The sequence below is a fragment of the Perca flavescens genome, chromosome 15 (genome assembly GCF_004354835.1).
Source record: "Perca flavescens isolate YP-PL-M2 chromosome 15, PFLA_1.0, whole genome shotgun sequence".
Classification (NCBI taxonomy): Eukaryota; Metazoa; Chordata; class Actinopteri; order Perciformes; family Percidae; genus Perca; species Perca flavescens.
The window spans coordinates 28894651-28913523 of NC_041345.1; the positions used below are offsets into that span (position 1 = coordinate 28894651).

The window sequence follows — 18873 nt, forward strand, 5'->3', positions numbered from 1 at the left end:
AATAGGTAATACAAAGTAACAATGAGCTTGTCATTTTAAGCCTGATTGATTTGATAAGATTATGCTTCATCATGCCCTACTTTTTTCTTCTTCTAGGCTACATGTTTTGTAGTGCCCCTTTGATGAATTGATTGATTGAATCACTCATCCAATCTGTGTTTTTGTATGCTCCTTTTTCACAGGCTCCGGATTCTAAATTTTACATATAAAAATATGAATTCTATCAGAGTATAATGCCTGTATGGGATCAGATATCTGAATGTAAACCAGCTAGGCTATGCATGGCTGAAATGGTAGTGCAGGCGTGTTGGAGAAAATAAAATAGACAGTGATCTTAAGAGGCACGAACGGAACAGATTTTTGCACTCAAAACACATGTAGTTTATAAAATATGATGTAACACATTATATATAGGCCTAACTGAAGTGATCGCTTCCAGTCTGCATTGAGTAGCCTACTTTTAGGCTACTTTTAATAGCCTACTTAGGCTACATTTCCCTGATGATAGGCCTACTTACTTTTACTTAAGTAACATTTTCAATGCAGGACTTTTACTTGTAGAGTATTTTTACAGTGTGTTACTAAGCTAAGTAAAGGATCTGAACATTTCTCCTGACTATAACCACCTAATAACCCCCCACACAGCTTCATATCAGCACAGACCAGAAAAACCCAAGGCCCAATACCCAAGAATCTGTTTTCTATGTTAACGCCAAATCTCATCGCCATCAAGACTGCATCCTCTGCCAGTAGCCTACAGCGGGAACCTGCCGGTCAGCGTGACAGATGAAGGGCAGTCGGACATCTCCTGCATCACGGGGGTCAGCGATCATGACGCAGATTGTGAAAAATGTTTTCAAAGTTCTACCTGTAATGTAGGAGGCTGGCTGAACTAGGTCTACTGACAACTTTGACATCAGTGAAGTTTTCCATCCCAGAAGCTTCCGGGCAGATTGACAAATAGGCGGGTCTGAATCAGTTTGAAAATGTCAAACTATGTAACTAAGTCAGCTCTTTACTTCCACAAGTCTAAAATAGATTGTTTGTATATGTGTAGGCCTATATTATCTTTTCATTTCAGCCTTGTATTAGCCTATACCATGTATTAAAGCCTATGTCTATATTAAAGATGCAACATTTAGCCTAGGCTTTAGCCAATAAACCTCACCTCACTGTGTCATTTAAACTTCTACGTAGCCTATTTAATAAGTTCTAAACTTATAACTTATAAAAAATAAATTCTTGTCAAGCCAAGAGTGTCAACTCTGTCAACTTTGAAGCCTATATATCACGCATACAGCATTATGCGAGGACGTATAATTTACGGCGGCCATATTGGCCTTCCATATGTTGTTCCTTTGGTTTCCTGCTCAGGACTCATCTCTTCGAAGTAAAGGAGTCTGGTCCTGCACAACAACAAAAGAGTGGTTCCTTTGTCCAGCTGACCTCAGTCCATGCTTATGGGAGCAGCTAACTGCACGGATTCCTCTCAAATAAGCAAATTCGCTGGCTTTATTAAAGTTGACTCTGTGTATTGTGGCAGTTGTGCGATATTTACCATAAAAGGGAACACGATAAAGGTTATTTAAGTTGAAGTGTCTAGGCTAAGTATTGAAGTATGCCCTTTTACACAAGGTAGCCTAACAACGTATCTGACATGCTACTTTGTTTAGTTTTTTTGTCATTTTAAGTTTTAGAATGTGAATTTTTTTGGTTTTGGAAATGACGCTTTTATTCTGAAGGATTGGGGACGGAAGTGTTTTACTCTTGTAGCAAAAACGGTAAACACTTCCGACCGCAAGTTGTTTCCGTCTTGTTAAAAACAGTTTCTTCTTCAGTGGTCTGGTCTCAGCTAAACCAAAGATTATCTATTTCATATAAAAATATATATAAAAAAATGTCTTTGTCTGTGGATGGAAACACGCCAAATGAGGAGGCAGCGGATCAGAGGGACACCAGTGAGCCCAGCCGGTAACTATTACTGTAACGTTACTCCGTTACTTTCACACACGGTGTCACATGTTTACCGTTTACAGGAGGACGGCGGCTAGTTAGTGACTTAACGCACTGTTCATTACGACTGGTTACCTTTGAGAGTTGTAACACTGTGGCATCATTTCATATTCAAAGACATGCAATAGGAGTGGCGGACTGTACACACAGGTTTTCTTTGTTCTGCTACTTTATACTTGTAGCTACTCCACTACACCTTCAGAGGTACATAGCCTATTGTATTATATGAATCCACTACGTTTGTCTGACAGCTTTAGCCACTTTTCAGATGACAATGTTTTTCACCCCCTTCCTGTCCAGTCAATACCGCGTATCTCCTCTTGTGATGATGTTGAATGTTTGTGATAAACTGAAGAATGAAGTCAGGTCCCCCCCCCCCCCTGCCATTATAAGGTTTAGGTGTGCAGCACCCAAGCCGTTTTGGGCAGCTTGAATGAATGTAAAGTTGATTTGAGCATCAAAACTAACTAAATAACTTGATTAAATGACTCCGATCTAATAATTGTAGTTGGTCCTCAGTGGACTTCTTTAGCAAGGTTTGTCACACAGATATGGTAATAACAATGTGCCAAAATTATGTGGAGTTGCATTTTTTTTCTTTTTTATATAAAAACATAACATTTTCTAAATGGAAGGACCCCTAAACACCCCCACCAAATACGTGCACCTATGTCTTCCACAGACCTTGGAAAACATCCTTTTATGTGTTGAGAAAGTTTAGGATTAGCTGGAAAATACATCATCACAAAGCTGAAAATTCATCATATATGATGATATGATGCATTGCTGCAGATTAAACTACCCAACAGTAGTACAGCAGTAGCCTAGATAGTCTCGCATTGCCAGACCTATATCTCCAAAGTAACAGCAGCACAATGCAACACGCACATTAATGCAGCAGTAGTATTTCATCCAGAAACAATCATATCTAAAAGGAAAACACTGACATGTGTGGAGATATTTTCATTATATAGATGTGCTATTTTATTACTAAAGTAGGAAGTTAAGTTTAAATATCATATGCTCATTGCAGAGTTGCGCGCATACTAGGGGTGGGGGGAAAAAAATCGAAAATCGTATATGTATCGTGATTTTTTGTGTGATGGTTTTCTCTAGAATCGTGATTTTTTTTTTCTGCTTTTTTAAACCAATGATTCACCTAAATATTGTAGTGTTTATACGGTACCGCTGAATGCGACTACATCATATATCATCCGTTTCACGCTAAACAGAGCAAAAGCAGAAAATGCCACGTTATGTACTTCTTTACAAATGAAATAAATGTCAGACTGACTGACGTCTGATGGGCATTCTTCTTAGAAAACAATACGTTTTTAGAAATGTCTCATGATCTATTGTCTCTGGAAGTGTATTATTGAACTTTTTGTTTTTTGTTAAAGAAGGAATAGAAAATCGCAATACTAAATACTATCTAATTGCGATACTTCTAGAATCGCAATAAATGAAAATCATAATACAAATTGAATCGCTGCCCATGTATCGTGACAGAATCGGATCGGGACAAAAGCATATCGTCCCAGTCCTAACGCATACTATGAGAAAGACGGTTACAATTATCCAGAGGGAGCACACTTTTTACATGGAAGAATGACTTAGTTGCACAGAATGGGTTTAGTTTAAAGCTTTGAATGCAGTTTTTAGTATAGTTTAGGAATGCGATCGTATGTTTGAACCTGTTTAGTTTCCGACAGAGAACTGGACAGAACAGGAGATGAGGCCGTTAGGTTGATACATGTGTGTTCACAGTGACGAAAAAGCAAGAAAGAGGAAGCTACAGTTAAACCACAAAGAGTAACGACTGGTCTGTGTGGGCGAGAGATAGCTGAAAGAGACTGCCCCGGAGACGAGACAGGATGACGTCATCGACGAAGAAGATAAAGTTGAGGAATAGGTCATGAAAACGGGGTCACAATTTTGGAGAGGCTTCGTGGCCCAAAGCTCCGTACTTACTGTCTGGTTGCTAGGGATACATACTGTAGTCTCATTGTGAACCCACATGTGTTCTGTAAACTTAATTGCTGGACTTAGATAAAGCACATTGCCTGAACTTTATCGTCTCAGATTCCATCCTTGAGTTTTGGTGCCATTCAAACCCACAGACAAATGCGCTGGAAATTAGAAGGTAAAATTGGAGTCAGAACTTTAGGCCTCCGGGCCAGAACCAGTATTTGGACGCAGATAATTTTTTCACAGGGAACATTTGACTGCAAAAAGAGTACTTTTACTTAGGTGTGCATCGATCCGATATTAAGATCGGATTATCGCTCCCAATATTAACAGAATATCTGGATCGGGGATCGGAAAAATGAACAGATCCACGGGCCAGTCCAGTTTTGTTAGTTTCTTTTCTATATAAGGTCTATATATAAGACACTTCAGATACAGTATTAGGGGACCACTAAGGTCTATATAAAAGAGACTTCAGATACAGTATTAGGGGACCACTAAGGCCTATATAAAAGAGACTTCAGATACAGTATTAGGGGACCACTAAGGCCTATATAAAAGAGACTTCAGATACAGTATTAGGGGACCACTAAGGTCTATATAAAAGAGACTTCAGATACAGTATTAGGGGACCACTAAGGTCTATATAAAAGAGACTTCAGATACAGTATTAGGGGACCACTAAGGTCTATATATAAGAGACTTCAGATACAGTATTAGGGGACCACTAAGGTCTATATAAAAGAGACTTCAGATACAGTATTAGGGGACCACTAAGGCCTATATAAAAGAGACTTCAGATACAGTATTAGGGGACCACTAAGGCCTATATAAAAGAGACTTCAGATACAGTATTAGGGGACCACTAAGGCCTATATAAAAGAGACTTCAGATACAGTATTAGGGGACCACTAAGGTCTATATAAAAGAGACTTCAGATACAGTATTAGGGGACCACTAAGGTCTATATAAAAGAGACTTCAGATACAGTATTAGGGGACCACTAAGGTCTATATATAAGAGACTTCAGATACAGTATTAGGGGACCACTAAGGCCTATATAAAAGAGACTTCAGATACAGTATTAGGGGACCACTAAGGCCTATATAAAAGAGACTTCAGATACAGTATTAGGGGACCACTAAGGTCTATATAAAAGAGACTTCAGATACAGTATTAGGGGACCACTAAGGTCTATATATAAGAGACTTCAGATACAGTATTAGGGGACCACTAAGGCCTATATAAAAGAGACTTCAGATACAGTATTAGGGGACCACTAAGGCCTATATAAAAGAGACTTCAGATACAGTATTAGGGGACCACTAAGGTCTATATAAAAGAGACTTCAGATACAGTATTAGGGGACCACTAAGGTCTATATAAAAGAGACTTTAGATACAGTATTAGGGGACCACTAAGGTCTATATAAAAGAGACTTCAGATACAGTATTAGGGGACCACTAAGGTCTATATAAAAGAGACTTCAGATACAGTATTAGGGGACCACTAAGGACTATATAAAAGCATCCAAAGAGCACCATGTCATGGGACCTTTAATACCCACATCTCCACTCCTCAACTTAACACAGGCTTTCTGTTGTAAATGTGAACTCTCCACCGATCACAATACTGTAGACTTGACCAACCTCTTCCAGAGACACACAAGACATTATACAAGTGTTCACAGACTGATTAGTACTCTCTTAGTTTTTAGATTTTTAGATTAGTACAGTAAACTGAAGTCGTTGTGTCAAAAAAATAAATAAAATGGAATGGCTCTTAGAAGGGCTGTGCAAATAATCAACGTTTGATCATGATTTCGATTCCGGCTCCTAACGATAATCGATAAAAACAATAATTTTGCACATTACGTTTTGCAAGTAAACTATTGTTCTGTCCTGAATCACACGCGCACTTTCGCCCCTCCCGAAGTACTAAACTCACTCAGCCAACATTTGAATATATTTTGAATATTATTTATGTATATCAAGGGGAATTTAAAAAAAAAAGTTCAACGGGATATAGTTTTAAGGGAAATTTTGCAGTGTAATGTGTTTTCACTGTTGATTCGTTCAATGGTTTCACTGTTATTCAAATTGAACAAATGCTACGTGTTTCTAAAAGTCAATGACTACCGTAATTGTGTTCAATAATTGGGATTGGGATTTTTCATAATCGAGCAGCATTAGTTGAGTGTAAATGTAAATGAGTGTAATTTACTTTATTTCAGTGCACATTAAAGTACAGCAGGCATTTAAAGGGGTTCATTGTCTTTGCAGACTAGTGAATAGTTTGAGGTAAATGTCGCAAAGGCCTTCCTCTGTCACCAATGTTGAAACAAAACCTATGCCCTCGGGCTCAGGCTCACCTTGCCCCTTTGTACTTTCACCAGGTTGGAGTCTTGTTTGGATCAACCAATGGGTTCGAGCAGCGTCCACGAAGACGTCAAATACCTGCCCTCACCGCTACCAGGTGAGTGGACTAGTTCCCAGTAGTTCACCTGGTCAGTCTGAAACCACCTGAGCTGCACAGGATATCTCATTTCCTCTCCCCTCTCAGCCGAACACTACGACGCCGACACCACCGAACCGATCAGCTGTGGTCTTCAAACTTTGGAGGAGCTGTTGTCGTGGAAACGGAGCGAGGCCAACCCCTTTAACGTGGCAGCAGTCCCTCTAGCACCTCGGAAGCCTCCTCTGGCCAGTTGTCCACGTCGGACCTTGGTGTCTCATGACATGATGGGCGGCTACCTAGATGACCGGTATGGGTGCATATATATATATATATATATATATATATGGCTAAATAGAAACGGCTTCCTAAAGTTACTCTCCCTGATCTTGTAACGTCATCCCAAAATCTCCACATGACCTTCCAGCTCACTTCTCATGTACAGTTGACAGCAAGTGCGTCACTTTGGTTTCAACTTGAAAAAGCGACAAAAATCTTGTAAAAATGTATTGAAAAAAACGTCGGGAAAAGCGGCAAAAACTTCGGAAAAAAACTCTAAAAAGTTGGCCGGGTTGGCTCAGTGGGTAGGGCAGGCGCACATATCCTGAGCGGTTTATGCCTTGACGCAGAGGTCCAGGGTTCAAATCTGACCTGTGACGATTTCCTGCATGTCTCCCCCCCCCTCCCCTTTCTCACCTAGCTGTCCTATCAAATAAAGTCGGAACAGGGCCAAAAAATAATCTTAAAAAAAAAAATTGTCCCCAAAAACTTTGAAAAAGGTGGAAAAAAATTTCGATAAAATTGTCCAAAAATAAATAAATAATGGAAATAAATCTGAAAAATTTAAATGCAAAAATATTGGTAAAAGCGAAAAAAAACTTTGAAAATGCGACTAATGGTTGTAACCCCCCTCACCCCCCGAGCTACCATCAGATATTACTGTTTATCACGCTCTCCTTCGTTGTTAAGGTTTGCCCAGGGGACCAATGCAGAGGCTCCATATGCCTTCTACCACTGGCAGTACATTGACATCTTCAACTACTTCACACACAAAATGGTGACAATTCCTCCCGCTGTGTGGACCAATGCTGCACATAAACACGGCGTCGTTGTTCTGGGTGAGTGAAGACGGGGGTAGATATTGGGGTATCGTAATTGGAAGTAGAACTTCAGGACTTCCTGTCTTCATGCATACAATCTCATTGTGTTATTTTTTTCTTTTTTAGGGACCTTTATCACAGAGTGGACGGATGGCGCCGCCGTGTGCGAGGCCTTCCTGAAAGACGAGGAGTCGTACCGGGCCGTGGCCGATAAACTGGTCCAGATCAGCTACTGTTACGGCTTCGACGGCTGGCTCATTAACATAGAGAACGCCCTCAGCGTGAGTCCGACTTCACCACAATATGCCTAGACATTACAGTCATACAATTAGTAGTAGCTAGTTTAAAAAAACTTGAATTCGTTCATGTAGTCCAATATGCGGATGCCAATTCCAAAATGTTGCAGATGCAGTGTGGGAGAAAGCCCTGGCACCCATTGTGCTGCTATATGTGTTATAACTTCTGTAACAGACGCAATGTCAGCCATCTTTGTTGTAAACGAATTCAACCCCTCGCTTGCTCTTTGGTGGTTGACTACTTACTGTTGGTCATCTGTCCGTCATCGTACAAAGCCCGCCCTGACAATTTGATTGGTCGGAACAGCTCTGGCTCGAGCGTAGTGGCTCCGCGACGGATCAAATCCTGACCCAAACTTCCCGACCTCAAATGTCGTGGGCGGGGCTAAGTTCGCCTGGCATCCAGGCTGATCAGCCTCAGCTGTACTTTGTGTTAACTGATGATAGGGCTGGGGAAAAAATCGATTTGATTTAAAAATCGAGTTTGTAGGTGAAATCGATTCATATTTTCAAAAAATCGATTTTTTTTTTAGATTTTCTTTAATCCAAATACAGTATAAATAATTTGGATGTTTAACAATCTTTGTTGCACAGTGACTTTTAACTTAGAGAAAGGGTTTGCCTTTGCAATTCAGTTTTTGTTGAAGCACTTTAATTAAATACAATAAATATATATTTTTGAAATATATTTACAGTTTGCAGTTATTTTGTTTTCAATGGAAGGGGGGGGGGGGGAGGGGGGGGAATCGAATCATAAATCGAGTTTTTTAATCATTACACATCGCCCAGCTCTAACTGATGATTAGAATCTCATATTAATCATTACACATCTCTTGGCCTTCGCCATGCTGACTGAAGCACATCACGTGTGTGGTGTGTGTGTGTGTGTGTGTGTGTGTGTGTGTGTGTGTGTGTGTGTGTGTGTGTGTGTGTGTGTGTGTGTGTGTGTGTGTGTGCGCGTGCGCTGCCCTCTGCTTGCAGAAGGTTGCGGTGGACAACACACCTTTGTTCCTGCGCTACCTCACAGACCAGATGCACGAGCGAGTGTCCGGCAGCCTGGTCCTGTGGTACGACAGCGTGATCGAGAGCGGACAGCTAACGTGGCAAAATGAACTCAACGAGTCCAACAGGTAGAGGCATGAAAATGGGTAGCATCACGTCCATTCGGACAAACCAGTGATGTTCCTAGGCCAACACTTGATCTCAATCTCTCCCCCGTCAACAGGATGTTTTTCGATGCTTGCGATGGCTTCTTCACCAACTACAACTGGACCGAGCAGAACCTGGAGTGGATGCAGGACTACAGCGGGGTCCAGGGCCGCCAGGCCGACGTCTACGTCGGGGTGGACGTGTTCGCCCGAGGCAAGGTCGTGGGAGGAATGCTGGAAACAAATAAGGTACACACTGTGTGTTGTTATTATTATGGCCTGTGGTGGAAGAAGTATTCAGATCCTTTATTTAAGTAAAAGTACTAATACCACACTGTGAAACTACTCTGTTACAAGTACAAGTCCTGCATTGAAAATGTTACTTAAGGAAAGTATGTAAGCATCAACAGGAACATGTACTTCAAGTATTACTCCCTGCAGAAATAGCCTCCCACAGTTGTGTGTTTATGGTCGAATCATTTCAGCTGGACTTTGATATTGTTGGCTAGTTTCTTTTATAATAAAACATGTTTTGTGTGCAAAAACCTTAATTTGTAAAGTGACTGAAGCTGTCAGATGAATGTAGTGGAGTAAAAAGTACAATATTTTCCTTTTAAAATGTAGCGGAGTACAAGTAGAAAGTGACATGAAAAGAAAAGACTCAAGGAAAGTACCTCAAATTTGTACTTAAGTACAGTACTTGAGTAAATGTTGATTACTGATTATGGCCCACATCTGTATTACAGCCACCCTGAAGACCTGAGGGCAGCAGAGAACGTTGATTTATTAATTTTTTTATATGGTTATTTTTGGGGGCTTTTTGGCCTTTTATTAGATAGGACAGTTGAAGACCGTAGAGGGGGGAGAGAAAGGGGCTGACATTTAGCAAACGGCCACGGGCCAGACTCAAACCTGGGCCACAGAAGTTAAGGACTGGGGGCAGAGCTCGACCAAGTGAGCTATCAGGGCACCCCAGAACTTTGATATTTAAAAAAAAAAAAGAAGCAAAACTAAAGATCTACCTTTTTTAACCAGGCTTTAGTTGAAAAATGTATTTATTTGTTAATTTATTTACAAATTGCATTTCCTCATTGAGTATTTGAGTTTTATGCTGGTAGTGGCCATTCATGATATAATTTCCTTACGTCATGATTTTATTGCCTTTTACTTTAAATGTGTGTGTGTGTGTGTTCTTGTTTAACTAAATTCGTGGGGTCCAAAGACCGGGAGTCCAGTATACTTGTGGGGTCCAGACAGTTTTGTGGGGCCAAAATAATGGACCACACAAGTTTAAAGGGCTGTTTGAGGGTTAAGACTTGGTTTTAGGATTAGGGATAGAATTAGGTTATGGTTAGGGTGAGGCTAAGGGTTTAGGTTAGGCATTTAGTTGTGATGGTTAAGGTTAGGGTAAGGGTTAAGGTTAGGCATTTAGTTTTGATGGTTAAGGTTAGGGTAAGGGTTAAGGTTAGGCATTTAGTTGTGATGGTTAAGGTTAGGGTAAGGGTTAAGGTTAGGCATTTAGTTGTGATGGTTAAGGTTAGGGTAAGGGTTAAGGTTAGGCATTTAGTTTTGATGGTTAAGGTTAGGGTAAGGGTTAAGGTTAGGCATTTAGTTGTGATGGTTAAGGTTAGGGTAAGGGTTAAGGTTAGGCATTTAGTTGGGATGGTTAAGGTTAGGGTAAGGGTTAAGGTTAGGCATTTAGTAGTGATGTTAAGGTTAGGGTAAGGGTTAAGGTTAGGCATTTAGTTGTGATGGTTAAGGTTAGGGTAAGGGTTAAGGTTAGGCATTTAGTTGGGATGGTTAAGGTTAGGGTAAGGGGCTAGGGAATGCATTATGTCAATGACAGGTCCCCCACAAAGATAGTGAAACACACTGTGTGTGTGTGTGTGTGTGTGTGTGTGTGTGTGTGTGTGTGTGTGTGTGTACCCGTTTTACTATATTCGTGGGGTCCAAAAACCAGGGACTACAGTATACTTGTGGGGTCTGCACAGCCTCGTGGGGATCAAAATGCTGGTCCCCACGAGTTTAAAGGGCTGTTTGAGGGTTAAGACTTGGTTTTAGGATTAGGGTTAGAATTAGGTTATGGTTAGGGTGAGGGTAAGGGTTAAGGTTAGGCATTTAGTTGTGATGGTTAAGGTTAGGGTAAGGGGCTAGGGAATGCATTATGTCAATGACAAGTCCCCACAAAGATAGTAATACAGACATGTGTGTGTGTGTGTGTGTGTGCGTGTGTGTGTTTGTGTGTGTGGAGGGGGGGTGACATTATTGTCTTAGTTTGTTTTTATAATGTGAAGCCCTTTGTTACATGGCTATATTTATATATATTTATTTGAAAAGTGCTATACAAATATAGATTGATTGATTGATTGATTGATTGACTGGAGCGCGTGTGGCTGTGTACGCGTGTGCTTTTGGAGCAGCGTTGACCATCATCAGATCATTGACAGTATGCGCCTTCTTATCTTGGGTCGCCTGCAGGCGCTGGAAGTCATTCGGAAGCACAACTTCTCGGCAGCCATCTTTGCTCCAGGCTGGGTGTACGAGACCCACAGCGATAAGACCCAATTCCGGAAGAATCAGGACAAGTAAGACCGACGCAGTACTAACACTGACATAAATACACACAATTAACCTTTGACTCGGAAGGCAGAAGAAGAGTGCATATGTGTGGGATTGTTTTTGAAACGGAGCCCTGTCCTGTGTGCAGCTTCTGGGCTCTTCTGTCAGACTACCTGTACATCCATCGGCCAGCCTCTCCTCTCCCCTTCATCTCCTCCTTCTGCCAGGGCTTTGGGAAGGCTATCTACTGGAGAGGACAGGTACTGAAGGAGCTTTTTGCCTGCAGGTCTCTCTATAGAGCCCCCCCTACAGCTTCAGAATAGATATTTGGCAGGTCCTATGTTTCCTCGTGTCTGACTCCTTTCTCGGTCAGTCTGCCGTTTCCTCTTTCTCTATTCCTCTGACAATGCTTTCCTAGCTTCCTGCTTCTTTTCAGCCGGCTCAGCCATGACGATAGTGTGAAAAACTTCCTTAATTGGGCGTATGTGTGCAGTGCGGTGAAGCAATCCGTTTCATCGCGAGACCTGATATCACGGTATACTTCCTGGCTCGCCGGCCAAAAGTTGCAAGGGTGGTTTTTCAGCTCACAGGTGCAGGGGGAGCGAGACGACCACCACTCAATTAGAAAAAAGTCTTATAATAACCATTCCTATGACTCCCAAGCTTAGGTTAAAGTTAAGGTAAATTAAGCTAAAATGCTACATGTGTCAAACTCAAGGCCCGAGGGCCAAATCCGGCCCTTTGCCGATTTTGATCTGGCCCGCATTTCAATATAGGTTCACAATAAATTTTGACCCATTTTTGGTGCTTTTTTAAATGCTATAGGCACTTTTCCCAACATTTTTGCCCCTTTTTCTGACGTTTTTTAGACAATATTGGCACTTTTTTCTATGATGGCTAAGCAACTTTTTTTTGGGGGGGGGCTTTATGTGGCCCAAACTCTAAGGGAGAAAGCTATATGAGACATGCAATAATGCAGTCAAAAATATTTATACATACATGTCTGGCCCTTAATGTGATTCTCATTTTCCAGTCTGGCCCTTAGTGAAATTGAGTTTGACACCCCTGGTCTATGTGATGGCATTAACCCAAAACTAGTTCCACTGCATCTCATGCTTTTATATAGACCTTAGTGGTCCCCTAATACTGTATCTGAAGTCTCTTTTATATAGACCTTAGTGGTCCCCTAATACTGTATCTGAAGTCTCTTTTATATAGACCTTAGTGGTCCCCTAATACTGTATCTGAAGTCTCTTTTATATAGGCCTTAGTGGTCCCCTAATACTGTATCTGAAGTCTCTTTAATATAGACCTTAGTGGTCCCCTAATACTGTATCTGAAGTCTCTTTTATATAGACCTTAGTGGTCCCCTAATACTGTATCTGAAGTCTCTTTTATATAGACCTTAGTGGTCCCCTAATACTGTATCTGAAGTCTCTTTTATATAGGCCTTAGTGGTCCCCTAATACTGTATCTGAAGTCTCTTTTATATAGACCTTAGTGGTCCCCTAATACTGTATCTGAAGTCTCTTTTATATAGACCTTAGTGGTCCCCTAATACTGTATCTGAAGTCTCTTTTATATAGACCTTAGTGGTCCCCCCTAATACTGTATCTGAAGTCTCTTTTATATAGGCCTTAGTGGTCCCCTAATACTGTATCTGAAGTCTCTTTTATATAGGCCTTAGTGGTCCCCTAATACTGTATCTGAAGTCTCTTATATATAGACCTTAGTGGTCCCCTAATACTGTATCTGAAGTCTCTTTTATATAGGCCTTAGTGGTCCCCTAATACTGTATCTGAAGTCTCTTTTATAAAGACCTTAGTGGTCCCCTAATACTGTATCTGAAGTCTCTTATATATAGACCTTAGTGGACCCCTAATACTGTATCTGAAGTCTCTTTTATATAGGCCTTAGTGGTCCCCTAATACTGTATCTGAAGTCTCTTTTATATAGACCTTAGTGGTCCCCTAATACTGTATCTGAAGTCTCTTTTATATAGACCTTAGTGGTCCCCTAATACTGTATCTGAAGTCTCTTTTATATAGACCTTAGTGGTCCCCTAATACTGTATCTGAAGTCTCTTTTATATAGGCTTAGTGGTCCCCTAATACTGTATCTGAAGTCTCTTTTATATAGACCTTAGTGGTCCCCTAATACTGTATCTGAAGTCTCTTATATATAGACCTTAGTGGTCCCCTAATACTGTATCTGAAGTCTCTTTTATATAGGCCTTAGTGGTCCCCTAATACTGTATCTGAAGTCTCTTTTATATAGGCCTTAGTGGTCCCCTAATACTGTATCTGAAGTCTCTTTTATATAGGCCTTAGTGGTCCCCTAATACTGTATCTGAAGTCTCTTTTATATAGACCTTAGTGGTCCCCTAATACTGTATCTGAAATCTCTTTTATATAGACCTTAGTGGTCCCCTAATACTGTATCTGAAGTCTCTTTTATATAGACCTTAGTGGTCCCCTAATACTGTATCTGAAGTCTCTTTTATATAGACCTTAGTGGTCCCCTAATACTGTATCTGAAGTCTCTTTTATATAGACCTTAGTGGTCCCCTAATACTGTATCTGAAGTCTCTTTTATATAGGCCTTAGTGGTCCCCTAATACTGTATCTGAAGTCTCTTTTATATAGACCTTAGTGGTCCCCTAATACTGTATCTGAAGTCTCTTTTATATAGACCTTAGTGGTCCCATAATACTGTATCTGAAGTCTCTTTTATATAGACCTTAGTGGTCCCCTAATCCTGTATCTGAAGTCTCTTTTATATAGACCTTAGTGGTCCCCTAATACTGTATCTGAAGTCTCTTTTATATAGACCTTAGTGGTCCCCTAATACTGTATCTGAAGTCTCTTTTATATAGGCCTTAGTGGTCCCCTAATACTGTATCTGAAGTCTCTTTTATATAGACCTTAGTGGTCCCCTAATACTCTATCTGAAGTCTCTTTTATATAGACCTTAGTGGTCCCCTAATACTGTATCTGAAGTCTCTTTTATATAGACCTTAGTGGTCCCCTAATACTGTATCTGAAGTCTCTTTTATATAGACCTTAGGGGCAAGGTGGAGGATACGGGTGTGGCCTTGACCAACTGCCATGCTTAGCTTGTTTGCAAGCCGTGATGTCGATCTCTTTCTCATGGGTGGGCCAAATTCTCTGGGCGGGCAAAGCAGAGAAAGGGGAGGTAACCTTGCTCCTTATGACCTCATAAGGAGAAGATTCCAGATCGGCCCATCTGAGCTTTCATTTTCTCAAAGGCAGAGCAGGATACCCAGGGCTCGGTTTACACCTATCACCATTTCTAGCCACTGGGGGACCATAGGCAGGCTGGGGGAACTCATATTAATGTTAAAAAACCTCAAAGTGACATTTTCATGCCATGGGACCCTTTAAGATGTCCCCGGACCTCCCCAATGTCGAACCCAAAGTTACACCCTTGGTCATACCGTTTCTGCGGTATGAGCTGTTTGTTTTTTACGAGTCGCCAAGGACAGAAAGTGCAGTTTATAAATCCCTCTCCCTGCCAGTGTGCATGTGCCATGTTTAGAAATAAAATACATTGTGTTCAGTGGAAACAAGTTGTCTTTTACCCGGACATTTCAAAATAATACATTTTAGAGGTGAAACTGTGATATTTTGGCTAAAGGTTATCATACCGTCCGAATCGTACACCGGCCCACGCCTAGACTGCAGTCTTATTTTGTGTGTGTGTGTGTGTGTGTGTGTGTGTGTGTGTGTGTGTGCGTGTGCGTGTGCGTGTGCGTAGCGTGAGGAGAACAGGAGCTGGTTCAACCTGACGGCCCAGGAGATCCAGCCCTTGTACTACCATACGGAGCTGGAGGGCGAGGGCTCGCTGGAGGGCCAGGGCCAGGGCTGGCTGAGCAGCCGCGGCTGGCTGAGCAGCCGCGGCTGCCCCGAAGACGCCTGGAACGGCGGCTGCTCGCTGCTGCTGGACGGACTCATCCCCGCCACTCACACGTCTCCAGTTAGTGCCAGGTGTGTGTGTGTGTGTGTGTGTGTGTGTGTGTATTGTTCACCCTTGCTTTATTTTCTTGTCGTTCATGAAAAGTGATCTTGCCACCGCTATCTGCCCAAACGCACACGTCTCACAGTACATGCACGCCACTCTGCGTCTCTCAGGATCTTCTCCCTCCATGTACCCCTGGTGTCCAAGACTCTGGTGACCCTCATCTACAAGCCGTCGGCTGGGATCCAAGTTTCCCTGGAGCTGAAGACAACCGACGCCAGCCTCTGCACACACACCGTCCAGGACGTCAAACGTGAGTTTCACACAATCCATCCAGTGTTCATACCCCAGCCAGCTATAATCCTTTCATAATAATTAATAATAATAACTTTATTTATATAGCCTCTTTTTAAAAACAAGAGTGCTTTGACAGACAAGCAAGGCAATAGAGGTCAATAAAATAACACGTGGGGCCAGACATTTGCAGGACAAAACTGGGTACATAAAAAAACCAGAGGCATTAGACGCAAAACATAGTAATGAGAAGACATGATAAGCATACAAATATCAAGCAATAAAATAGAATAAAGATCAGTAGCCATAAAAGATAAACAGATCAAAAGAAACCGTAAAAAGAAACAATAAAAAGAGATAACGTCACATGGGTTTTGAGAAAGCGACTTAAAAGAGTCCACTGATTCCGCGGGCCTTATCTCCTCGGCAGCTCGTTCCAAAGTCTAGGCCAGTGGTTCCCAACCTTTTTTCCTTGGCGCCCCCCCCTACTCATGTCTAAGAAAAGCTGAGCGATGGAATATGCGGGACATTTATGCAATTTTATGCGATGAAATTGCGGAAACAGATGAAAAAGAGACAAAAACGTGATTCCCCACCAACACCCTGCTTTTTACGTAATTACGTCACTTCAGAACGTTCCCGTGGCAACAGGGGAAAATGGCTGCTCTTGTGTGAAGTAAACACAACATTTTTCAACTTTCTGCTAAGATATATGTGACTTTTTTTTGCAACGGAAATGCCGGGATTATGAAATCTTCATGCCAGCCTCGCATTTTTTGAGCGGAAATCGGCAATTTATGCGGCGAAAGTGCGGCGTATTTGAAAAAATGCGGCGCACACACAAACGTGCGGACTTTGGCTGATTATGCATTGAATTATGCGATCGCATAATCGCGTTTTTCTGGAGGGACTGATAAATACAAAAGTTATTAAGCAGTATGAAACAAAAAAAATGTAATTCTACTAAAAATGCAAACATAGTAACATTAGATATAAATATGTACAGATACTTAAAACTGGGATTGTGTGTGTGTGTGTCATTCACTGTCCCTCAGGGTGTGGCTTGTTTGTATTTATTGGGCAGTAGGATAAGCTCTCTCTCTCTCTCTCTTCAATTCAACTAAATAAAATTAGTTGAATTGAACATGCCCCTACTACTCATGAACAGGTGGTATTTAACAGGCTGAAACAAGCTATTTACAGTTAAGAGAGTCCACAAATTGGACTCAGAACACTCGTACAAGGAAACCTCAAGGAAAAAAAAGTTAGAGAGGTTAAGGATGAAATGTCCCTGCATGTAGTCCAATGTATTTCTCTTTTCAGTCTATGGTGTGTCACACTCCCAAGACTAGTCGATACTCAGCAGAATCCATTCTTCCAGGTGTTCTCCAGATTTGTGTTTTAATGTGATTTTGTATATCGCCAAGCATTTATGCGTATGTGTTTCTGCAGTTGTGTCTCCCGTGGTACTGGATGACCGGCTCCAGATGTTGAGCCTGTTCACTCAGCTGTGTGGCAACCTGAGTCCAGATGGCTGGACTGTCGGGTAAGGCACTCTAACAAGCTCAATAACAGCTGAGGTAATGGATTTCATTGTAAAAGTCTGTCCGTTCCCTCCATGCTGCTGTGGGCAGGTGTTCCCAGCTGGAGCTTCAAGGCTGTGATCTGAGAGAAGTTTGTCTCAACATCCAGCGGAATGGACAGCCTCAGGACACAGCTTTCAGCTGCCGGGTGGGAGAAATCATGGTGAGACGTCTTCAGTGTGTTCTCAGTTACGAGCCGCGAAGATGAATCTATTAGTCGTCACTTATAAGATTAATCAGCAATTTTTTATGCATTACTAACCGATTGCAAACACTAGTATTACCAGAGGATCTCATGTGATTTAGAACAGAGATCTTCAACAAGGGTCCTGGGGGCCGTAAGGGGGTCCTCAGAGTTACTGCAGGGGGGGGCCACCAAGTTATTAATTTTTTGAAAGTTTTTTCAAAAATGAAATTGTCTTAATATGAATCCAACATATTATTAGAAAATATAAATCAGCCTATTTGTAAAAAAAAACATTAATGATAGGCTAACTGGCCTGTGGGTAAGGTAGTCACTAAGATAGCCATCCACAGATCCACATGTCACATGTACTGTATGTTTAACATTAAAACATGATTTATAAAATCATGGCAACAGTTATTTAATAGCTATAATTTGGTGGCCACCTACAGTAACTCTGAGGGCCCCCCTTGTGGTCCTGGACCACCTGTTGAAGATCTCTGACTTAAACTTACTGAAATGTTTCAAATGCAAAATTTCAGCACCAAAGGCACTTCATTTTTCCACACGAAATGTAGCCTTTTCCTACGTATAAATGTAAAACAACTTCAACATAATGGTTCTCTGTCTCTCTAAGCTCTTGGATGTAGCCAGTCTGCAGGTCCCCCCCGAGCTGGTTCAGGGCTTGTGCATCTACGACGTGGTGTGGCTGCGTGCCGCCGGGAACTCGCCGGAGTCCACCTCCCTCCGCCTGCACCTAAACGCCACCCTCCGCTGGGACTACCCCACCCAGCTCGTGCGCCACTTCCGGGTGTACTGGCGACGGCTCAGAGGACCCGACCCCCGAATCCCCCCGGGTCAGCTGGTTCTGGTGGGCCGGGCGTATTCGAATATTTTCAGAGTAACGGAGCTGGTGGTGCCGGAAGCACCCAGCGTGCTGGAGCTGGTGGTGGAGCCGGTGATCAGGAAGGGCTTCCCGGTCCCAGAGAGCCACTGGGGAAGAAGAAGCCTCAGCTACACAGAGGACTCGACATAACCGTGATCAGGCCGCTTCTCCTTGACTCTTCAGTGAATGCTACTGCCATTATGACCAGGTGACCCTATTTCTGGCAGCCACATTCTATTTTTATGATGAATCATGCACATGTTAAAGTGTAACTCTCGCCGAAATGCAACCTAGGGTCTTTTTGTGAATGTACCCAAACTTTTGTTTAAAAGCATATTTAGGACACAATCGCCACTTTCAGATTTTCGGTCAAATGGCCTTTTGAATGGGAGTGCTAGGGGCACTTTTAT

At 41.9% G+C, this 18873-nt stretch overlaps 1 protein-coding gene across 1 annotated transcript; it reads left to right on the plus strand.

Annotated features, from left to right (window-relative positions):
- Positions 1-1779: 1779 nt before the first annotated feature.
- engase (endo-beta-N-acetylglucosaminidase) lies at positions 1780-18770 on the plus strand. Its single transcript, XM_028600045.1, has 14 exons — positions 1780-1971; positions 6377-6456; positions 6544-6745; positions 7405-7553; positions 7662-7816; positions 8813-8961; positions 9057-9228; positions 11458-11564; positions 11687-11798; positions 15316-15545; positions 15690-15829; positions 17263-17356; positions 17445-17556; positions 18215-18770. The coding sequence occupies exons 1-14, from the start codon at positions 1898-1900 to the stop codon at positions 18611-18613; spliced, it is 2175 nt and encodes a 724-aa protein (XP_028455846.1). The 5' UTR covers positions 1780-1897; the 3' UTR covers positions 18614-18770.
- The last annotated feature ends 103 nt before the right edge of the window (positions 18771-18873 follow it).

What these genes read in the sequence shown, in the direction of transcription:
- engase (XM_028600045.1), top strand. Translation starts at nt 1,898, where the DNA reads ATGTCTTTGTCTGTGGATGGAAACACGCCAAATGAGGAGGCAGCGGAT. An exon ending in ACACGGCGTCGTTGTTCTGG is followed by an intron (nt 7,554 to 7,661) that starts GTGAGTGAAGAC and finishes TTTCTTTTTTAG; the next exon opens with GGACCTTTATCACAGAGTGG. An exon ending in CTATCTACTGGAGAGGACAG is followed by an intron (nt 11,799 to 15,315) that starts GTACTGAAGGAG and finishes GCGTGTGCGTAG; the next exon opens with CGTGAGGAGAACAGGAGCTG.